Raw genomic sequence first — 10000 nt, 5'->3', positions numbered from 1 at the left:
ACATATACCAGGTGAAAATAGCCCAGCTGCTCCCAGATGACGTTTGTCTCTTCACCTGCCTGCTGTTCCCAGAAATCTCATGTTCCTCCAGACAGTCGTGATCACACAGCATGGGGGACATTATATGAATAACTACAACATTCACATGGCAGAGATGCAGAACACTAATCATAAGGGAGTGAGCTAAAGCAGACAGCAAAAGTACACACGCACACACACACACACACACACACACACTGGCACACTTCCATCCTGAATAATCCCTTGTGATCCCTTCTCAAGTACTTGGACATTCACAGCCATTGTGAAAGCAGGACAGTCATATCAGGTGACATTAGGGGTCCCACACCTGCTTCAGACACACTTTCCACGGAGGTTCCTCACGGCTCCGTGCCGGTTCCTCTCCTCTTCTGTCTACACCTGCTGTCTTGCAAGGTGCTGATGTGGTATTGAGGACTTGGTATTGCTGTTTAGACCAGGTGATGATACGTACCTGTCCTAACTAAAACAGACTAAAACCAGGTACTGATATGATACTTAGATCCCAACAGGATTCCCACTGTTTTTGCTCTGTGTATGTTTTCAATGCCAAACATAAACATATTTCTATACTTGAGACTTTGTAAACAGCAGAATGAGATATTCTAAGAATGTTGGGATACCTGTATACCTGTATATAATGAGCAGGAATGACTCTCTACAGCACCAAAACAGACCTGCTGTTTTAAACATGGTTCATAAGTCAAAACGTACTTACTTAAGGTATTTATGGTTTGGTACCTTGAGCAGGTGGTGATGTTTTTTTTTTAAATCTTCAATCTATACATGGTGATGTTATGATTTTGAGCGTTCTACCACAGATCATATGATACTAGGACTATCATACCTGTACCTCCTATACTCAGAGCAGCTGGGATTATTCATATTGAGGGTGTTATACCTGGAGCAGTTGGCCACCTCTATCAGGGGTCCCTCACACTCCGCCCCCCCACAGCGAGGGGCGGGGTTATCACAAACACGAGCGCGACACTGGCAGGCACTCGTACTTTCCCCCCCATCGTCATGGCTACAAGACTGCCATGGTGACCATGGGCCAAAGTTGCCATCTTGAGTGAGGTTTTGTTCCTGTAGAAATTAGAATCAGGAAGAATGACAGAAAAACACTGAGCTTGTAAAGGGCTTAGGGTTAGGGTCTTACACACTAAAGGAGTTAGGGTTAGGGTCTTACACACTAAAGGAGTTAGGATTAGGGTCTTACACACTAAAGGGCTTAGGGTTAGGGTCTTACACACTAAAGGGGTTAGGGTTAGGGTCTTACACACTAAAGGAGTTAGGGTTAGGATCTTACACACTAAAGGAGTTAGGATTAGGGTCTTACACACTAAAGGGGTTAGGGTCTTACACACTAAAGGAGTTAGAGTTAGGGTCTTACACACTAAAGGGTTAGGGTTAGGGTCTTACACACTAAAAGGGTTAGGGTTAGGGTCTTAGACATTAAAGAGGTTACAGTTAGGGTCTTAAGACACTAAAATGGTTTGGGTTAGGGTGTTAGACCCTAAATGGGTTTGGGTTAGGGTCTTAAACACTAAAGGGGTTAGGGTCTTACACACTAAAGGGGTTAGGGTTAGGGTCTTACACACTAAAGGGGTTAGGGTTAGGGTCTTACACACTAAAGGGGTTAGGGTTTTACACACTAAAGGAGTTAAAGTTAGGGTCTTACACACTAAAGGGTTAGGGTTAGGGTCTTACACACTAAAAGGGTTAGGGTTAGGGTCTTAGACATTAAAGAGGTTACAGTTAGGGTCTTAAGACACTAAAATGGTTTGGGTTAGGGTGTTAGACCCTAAAGGGGTTTGGGTTAGGGTCTTAAACACTAAAGGGGTTAGGGTCTTATACACTAAAGGGGTTAGGGTCTTATACACTAAAGGGGTTAGGGTTAGGGTCTTACACACTAAAGGGTTAGGGTCTTACACACTAAAAGGGTTAGGGTTAGGGTCTTAGACATTAAAGAGGTTACAGTTAGGGTCTTAAGACACTAAAATGGTTTGAGGTTAGGGTGTTAGACCCTAAAGGGGTTTGGGTTAGGGTCTTACACACTAAAGGGGTTAGGGTTTTAGACACTAAAGGGGTTAGGGTCTTACACACTAAAGGGGTTAGGGTCTTACACACTAAAGGGGTTAGGGTTAGGGTCTTACACACTAAAGGGGTTAGGGTTAGGGTCTTACACAGTAAAAGGGTTAGGGTTAGGGTCTTAGACATTAAAGAGGTTACAGTTAGGGTCTTAAGACACTAAAATGGTTTGGGTTAGGGTGTTAGACCCTAAAGGGGTTTGGGTTAGGGTCTTAAACACTAAAGGGGTTAGGGTCTTACACACTAAAGGGGTTAGGGTTAGGGTCTTACACACTAAAGGGGTTAGGGTTAGGGTCTTACACACTAAAGGGGTTAGGGTTTTACACACTAAAGGGGTTAGGGTTTTACACACTAAAAGAGGTAGGGTTAGGGTCTTACACACTAAAGGGTTAGGGTTAGGGTCTTACACACTAAAGGGGTTAGGGTCTTACACACTAAAGGGGTTACGGTTAAGGTCTTACACACTAAAGGGGTTACGGTTAGGGTCTTACACACTAAAGGAGTTAGGGTTAGGGTCTTACAGGGCACTGCGTGATGTTCTGGGTCCACTGGCTCATATTGGAACTGTCCTCAATTGTAGTGCAGCGTTTCTGCTTCCTGTCCCACCCACAATAGGGGTCCCTCGCACCCAGACATTTCCTACAGGAAAGTACACACACACACACACACACACACACACACACACACACACACACACACACACACACACAAATTAACATTGCAAAAAGCTTGTTGTTATTTAATTATATGAAAGTGCTTAAACAACATGCACAAGGACACATACACACATCCTCCAAGTCCCTTTATATTTTTGCACGGGTAGGAGTGATAGCGTTAACATGCGCACCAAATTCACCACGTTATGAAACCCATTGCAGTCCCTGTTTATATCTGTTTATTTCATTAGAATTGATTGGTCCTTTGCTGAGGTTGTGAGGAGACAATCACAGATTGATCCATTTAAATCTGTTATCGTGGAAGCGGTGTGTTGTTCTCAGTTCAGTTTCTCTCAGTATCCCAGTAGACGTGTGAATGTGACAGCAGAATAGTCTAAGATGGCAGTTACACACACACACACACACACACACACACACACACACACAGACGCACACACACACACACACACACACACACACACACACACATACACAACACACACACACACACACACAACACACACACACACACATACACAACACACACACACACACACACAACACACACACACACACACACACACACACACATACACACACACACACACACAGCAGGGTCTTTGTCACACACCAGTGAGTCGCAGCATCTAATAACAAACTGACAGAATGAGACATCTGTAACACATATGTTCTGGATAGCTGAGAACACACACACACACATACAAAATCGCACACATATACTGACACACAAAATCTGACTCTGAAAGTGAAACTGTCTCTGAAAGTCTCACATTACAGGTAATCTTTGTCGGATTAGAATGGCAGCAGCCACAGAGTTTTTGGATTAGAGTGGAATATGTGTTTGATAGTGAAACACGTGCATACATACATATGAAACACACACACATGAAACACTCACACACATATGAAACACTCACTTATTAAGCCTCATTACTGTGGTTGCCTGTCTCCTGTCTCATTTAAGAACTGACGTCTAGTGCACATTTTAGAGCTCCATCATGGCCACATGGAAAGAGAAAGTTTTTAACCTGAATGTACATGTTTCTACGTTTGGGGCACATCTAAGATCTTCTGGCAGTTTTTTCCAGTTATGTGCAGCAAAACAGCTCAATCCTCATGCTGTTACATTTGGACTCGTTAAGGAATAGAGCTCGTTAAGGAGTTAAGAGCTTGTTAAGAAGTTAAAAGATCGTTAAGGAGTAGAGCTCATTAAGGGGTTAAAAGATCGTTAAGGAGTAGAGCTTGTTAGTAGCAGTGCTTCAGAGGACAGATCCATTACCATAGCTTTTAAAGATTCTGCACAAAGTATAAGCATTGCATTTGTGTTTGTGTGTGTGTGTGTGTGTGTGTGGCCTCACCTTTGACTTTCATACGTGGAGCATCTCTCCAATGGGACCTTCAGAACTCTGCTCCTTAGCCCTACAAACAGGGACCTGTCACTTTGCAGGAGCTGCAGATTGAGGACTGGCTCTCGCTGATCTTCTGGAAGGAGATTCATCTCTTCAAGGTAACACCCACGTAGACTCTTATTGGATATGGAGAGTGCCTTTATAATTGTGCCATGTTCTGATTGGATGAAAAAGAGCAGACAAAAAGTTATGGTCATAGCCTCTGAGTGCTGAGGAAATAGAATTTATGTCCGACCGTGTCACACAAAAGAGGACGAACAACAGCTGCTTTCCATTGGCAGGAGGTTCAGAAGCTCAAACGGAGAGATTAAAAATCTCTGTTACTAATCTCTGTTAGAGATTTAAAAATCTGCTACTCTGTTACTAATTTGTTAGAGATTAACAATCTCTGTTACTCCGTTGCTGCTCTCTGTTAGAGAGTAAAAATCTTTGTTACTAATCTCTGTTAGAGATTAAATCTCTGTTACTCTGTTGCTAATCTGTTAAAGATGAAAAATCTCTGTTACTAATCTGTTAGACATTAAAAAATCTCTGTTACTCTGTTGCTAATCTCTGTTAGAGATTAAAAATCTGTTATTCTGTTGCTAATCTCTGTTAAAGATTAAAAATCTGTTAGAGATTAAAAATATGTTACTCTGTTGCTAATCTCTGTTAGAGATTAAAAATCTCTGTTACTCCGTTACTAATCTCTGTTAGAGGTGCTGCAATGATTAGAGTGAAATTATAAAACAGAACAGGGCAAATCCATCTGACCCAGGTGGCTTTCTGTGGTCCAAAGAGAGAAGCTCCCTTAAAACCCTTCAGGGAGAGACCAAGTCCAATCATGTGCGAGGGTTTATCCAAACAAGACACAGGTACAAAACAAGTCACTGAAGGGGGGTATGAACTGGCACAGGGTGAAGGGGCCTCGACAGCTACAGTGAGTAGACTCAGAGACATGCCCAGACTTTCTAAACAATGACTGAAAAGATGTGATGCAATTGCTGTTGGTAACCAGATTATTATCTGTTCTGACTGACAAAGCCATGTCTGAAGAGCTATTTTCTAATTGTCTCAATATTTTCTAAAAAGTATTTATGAATTTAATCTTTAAAATAATTTCAACTATTTGCATTGCCTCGTTCCAGATCTGATGATATTTGCCTTTGTCAGAGATCTAGTACGACATTCTTTACCAAGCAACGCTGCCAAATCACAATAAAACCAAGAAGTGATATGATAAATCACAGTAGGTATCAGACTGACTCTGTGCTAGGTCACCTCTACCAGGTTCAGCACTTCAATGTTACAATGTTTTGAAAACTTTGACTAATTTGTCTAGGCAATTTACCAGAGTGACCTTTACGAACACAAGCACTAAAACAGTGAACACTAAGGACATTATAAAACACACCAAAATGATACCAATGTGGTGAATTAATAAAAATAACACCAATCAGCTTTAGCCTTAACCGGAATATTAGGATCACGTGTGTCCAGCTCAGATCATCTCAGATCAGAAGGTGCCAAGACATCGGTCCAAACAGTCCCCAACAGAGGCGTTAGTTGTTTGATAGTTTAATAAAGCAAATTGCTTGGTAACACTTTTCTAAGGCAACACAGCACTGGTGGTCTTCAATAAAATTCCAGTCCACCTTTAGACATCCAACCTTGCCAAAAGTCAATACAGGAAACAGACTTATGTAACCATGTTTCAGAAAGACTCAAATCTCTGGTTTCGATGGTTCAGCAGATATTCTGAGCTACTTCATTCTTGGCAGTAAACTGTGCTAAAAATATCTGTGCTATGTTTAAACTGTGCTAAAAATATCTGTGTTATGTTTAAAATGTGCTAAAGGTAAACACCTCTGTGTCCAGGTGTGTGTGTGACTCTATGTCTCTTAGAGAGTCTAAAATAAGTCTTTTTAATATACTAGTGTATTATAGGCCCCTAATCAGTTTACCAAGCAAGTGTTGCAGGAGTCTGTAGAGGGCGAAGTCCCTCGGTGTCTCACCTCACCTGTGCCGATATAGAGGACGTGGTGAAGCGTGTCACGTCCCTGCACGACGTCCACGGCCAGCCTGGAGAAGCGTACGCCGCCCTGGCTGACAAGCGGGTCTGTGGACACAGGCTGCACCGCCTCACTCATCAACACTAACCGCTGGGCATCCTGCAGGCTTCGCTCCGTCAGATTCCCCCCTGGACCCCCGTCACCTACCGTAGCACACTGAGATGAAGCGGAGAGAGAGAATAGAACAGACAGAGCAAACAAGAGGAGGCATGGCGAGAGAGCAGGACAGAAGGAGAGATACATCTGAGGACTTGAGAAGGGACAGGACGACTCATTCACAATTCATTCACATTTAGCATATAACAGAAGAGCAACATGCATTCACATTTATGGAATTTAGCTCACAATTATGACTGAGTACAACTTGAATAATTGCAGGTTAAGGATCTTGCTCAGGGGCAAACAGTGGCAACTTGGCAGTGGTGGGACTTGAACCAGCAACCTTCTGATTACTAGTCAAGTACCTTAACCACTGAGTGACCATGTGATTCATTCATGATTCAGTCAGAATTCTTTCACGATTCGTTCATGATTCATTCACGATTCAATCATGGTTTTGAGTGTATTGGCAAGGATTCTGTTATATGATGCCAGTATATTAACGTTGTCCAGGAGCTGATGTGTGAAACCCTGCGGCTCTAAAGAAAAAGTTTAACTGTGATCAGAAGTGGGGAAATTCTGCACCTGGAAGTTGGGCAGGGGGTTGGGGGTGGAAAGCCAGGTTGTCCGCAGGGTCTCCTGGTAGCGGAAGGGGCCACTGAAGGCCTGAGAAATGGCGCTGAGGTTGAATGCACAGATGGCAGATGCAGCAATGCTGTTCCTGCAGAGAGACAGGCAGCAGTGAGACAGATGTCTGACCATAGAGAGACAGGCGGCAGTGAGACAGATGTCTGACCACAGAGAGACAGGCGGCAGTGAGACAGATGTCTGACCACAGAGAGACAGGCGGCAGTGAGACAGATGTCTGACCACAGAGAGACAGGCAGCAGTGAGACAGATGTCTGACCACAGAGAGACAGGCGGCAGTGAGACAGATGTCTGACTGCAGGACAGCATATTAAATGCTGTTCTTCTAGGCAACCTCATTAGTCGTGGATTAACATTAGTCATGTTTTAACATTAGTCGTGGATTAACATTAGTCATGTTTTAACATTAGTCATGGATTAACATTAGTCATGTTTTAACATTAGTCGTGGATTAACATTAGTCATGTTTTAACATTAGTCGTGGATTAACATTAGTCATGTTTTACCATTAGTCATGGATTAACATTAGTCATGTTTTAACATTAGTCGTGGATTAACATTAGTCATGTTTTAACATTAGTCGTGGATTAACATTAGTCATGTTTTAACATTAGTCATGGATTAACATTAGTCATGTTTTAACATTAGTCGTGGATTAACATTAGTCATGTTTTAACATTAGTCGTGGATTAACATTAGTCATGTTTTAACATTAGTCGTGGATTAACATTAGTCATGTTTTAACATTAGTCGTGGATTAACATTAGTCATGTTTTAACATTAGTCATGGATTAACATTAGTCATGTTTTAACATTAGTCGTGGATTAACATTAGTCATGTTTTAACATTAGTCATGGATTAACATTAGTCATGTTTTAACATTAGTCGTGGATTAACATTAGTCCTGTATAAATAATAGCAGTTTCAAAATGTATTTCTGAAATTACCTGCAGCAACATCGAACAATTAAGAAGACAATTATTATCTGCCACTCTGAGGAAATGAATTAGTACCTCAGTTGACAGAAAGAGAGAGAAACTGATACAAAACAAGAGAGAACAGATGGATCAGAGAGAGAGGAGGAGTGGAGGAGAGAGGGGAGGCATGGAGGAGAGAGAGAGAGGAGGGGAGGGGTGGAGGAGAGAGAGAGAGGAGGGGAGGGGTGGAGGACTGACTGACGCGTTGGTGGTGAAGACGCCGTAGATCAGGTCCTGCTCGGGCAGGTAGAAGGTGCTCTGCAGTTCATGGTAGTAGAAGGGGGCGTCGCCCGTGCGGGAGCAGTTCAGACGCGCCTTCATGAATGTGGTCCACGTGTCCTCCAGGAGGAAACGCCCACCCACGTCATTCTGGCACACGCGAGCCACACGCGAGAACACGGCCTTCCCACAATCCTGCTCCACAGCTGTCTCACGCAAGAACACGTAGGTGAAGTGGCCCACCTCATACGCAGAGATGAAGTGAGGCTCTGGATAGAGAGAGAGGGGGGCAGAGAGGGAGAGAAAGAGTGAGAGAGGCAGAGTGAGAGGGGGAGAGAGAGTGAGAAGTATCTGGCTACCCTCAGCGCTGGGGTGTTCGTAACCTCCTGTGTTAGGGTTGTGTGCGTGAGACTGCGTGTCCAGTATGTGTTACCGTTCAGCCATCTGGAGTTGTACTGGGCCGTACGCAGCGGAGGCCGACTGCCCATGCTGCGGTAGATCACAGGGTCTCGGCCAGAGAAGTCGATGACGGTAGCAGCGTAGAACTCGCCACTCTCCGTTACCATGGCAGTGGAGTTGTGCCTCGGGTCGTAGGGGCAGCGGGCGACCCCATTAACCGTGTGGACCACCTGGGCGAGGTCAGAGAGGGGGCGTGTGGTGCAGGTGGGCGAGAATGCGTTTGTGCCACAGGTGAAGAGACGTACACCAGTCAGCAGAAGCACACGCACATAATTCTGACACTCCTCCTGAGAGAGAGAGAGAGAGGAAAAGAGGGAGTGGGAGAGAGAGAGTGGGAGAGAGAGAAGGTTGAGGGAGAGAGAGAGAGAGAGAAGGGTTAGGGTGTCAATAAATGGTTGTGATTAATTTTACACACCCAACCCCTTGTGAACACTTCTAGAGAGTTCTGTTAAATCCTAGCAATGGCCCCCAGACACCCCACCCCCACTGGTAACCCCCCACCCCAAACACACACACACACACACACACACATTGATACCCTGCCCACACTGATACGCCCCCCACTGATACCCCCCCGATTCCCCGCCCACACTGATACCCCGTCACACTGATACCCCACCCACACTGATACCCCGCCACACTGATACCCCTCCACGTCTCTCACCTCTGTCTTTCCTTTGCTTTGACAGGACCTCCGTGTCTCTTCATCTACCCCCCACTCGGTACCCTATAACAGAAATAAGACAATACACAGTTACACCAAACACACAGTTCACACACACACATACAGGGTGGGATAACACAGTAGCACTGAGGGAATCTTTTCACTGTTCAAACTTGAGGACAAATGAGTGGATTGTTTTCACAGAGATCTCACCTCAAAGAGAGTTCACCTCAGAGATCTCACCTCACAGAAAGTGTAACTCTAGTTTTATCACAGAGTGGCTAACTCAGACACCACATGCCAATTCATCATGTGTGTATGTGTGAATGTATGTGTGTGAGTTTGGTTTGTAAATGCATACAGATGAACATCGAAACAGAAAAACCTCTCGTCAGCTCCAGAAATGCCGACGTCCTCCATTACCCTCTCACAGAGCTCTGCCCCACTCAAATAACCAGCAGTCACTTCCTGGTCTTCTGAGTACACTCCTCACATCACATCATTTATCTGACACTTTTATCCAAAGCAACTTACAACTCTGACTGAGCATAACTTGCGTAATTGAGGGTCAATGGAAACCTTTCAATGGTGGGACTTGAACAAGCAACCTTCTGATTACCAGTCCAGTCCATTAACCACTGAGACACCACCGCCTCTTTCCTCGGG

General features: G+C 44.2%; 1 protein-coding gene across 5 annotated transcripts in view; it reads right to left on the bottom strand.

The window, feature by feature from the left end:
• sema5bb (sema domain, seven thrombospondin repeats (type 1 and type 1-like), transmembrane domain (TM) and short cytoplasmic domain, (semaphorin) 5Bb) overlaps positions 1-10000 on the bottom strand; it is a 49071-nt gene that overhangs the window by 13511 nt on the left and 25560 nt on the right. For all 5 annotated transcript variants that reach the window (XM_026998800.2, XM_026998801.2, XM_035524793.1 and 2 more), the window contains 8 exons: positions 9335-9397; positions 8645-8957; positions 8195-8480; positions 6952-7087; positions 6216-6423; positions 4166-4373; positions 2652-2769; positions 941-1125 (listed from right to left, as the gene is read on the bottom strand). In XM_026998800.2, coding sequence (XP_026854601.2) covers positions 941-1125; positions 2652-2769; positions 4166-4373; positions 6216-6423; positions 6952-7087; positions 8195-8480; positions 8645-8957; positions 9335-9397 — 1517 coding nt within the window. The remainder of the gene's footprint in view (positions 1-940; positions 1126-2651; positions 2770-4165; positions 4374-6215; positions 6424-6951; positions 7088-8194; positions 8481-8644; positions 8958-9334; positions 9398-10000) is intronic.

This window comes from Electrophorus electricus, chromosome 3, assembly GCF_013358815.1.
Source record: "Electrophorus electricus isolate fEleEle1 chromosome 3, fEleEle1.pri, whole genome shotgun sequence".
In the NCBI taxonomy this organism is placed as follows: domain Eukaryota; kingdom Metazoa; phylum Chordata; class Actinopteri; order Gymnotiformes; family Gymnotidae; genus Electrophorus; species Electrophorus electricus.
This window is presented reverse-complemented; position numbering and strand designations above follow the sequence as displayed.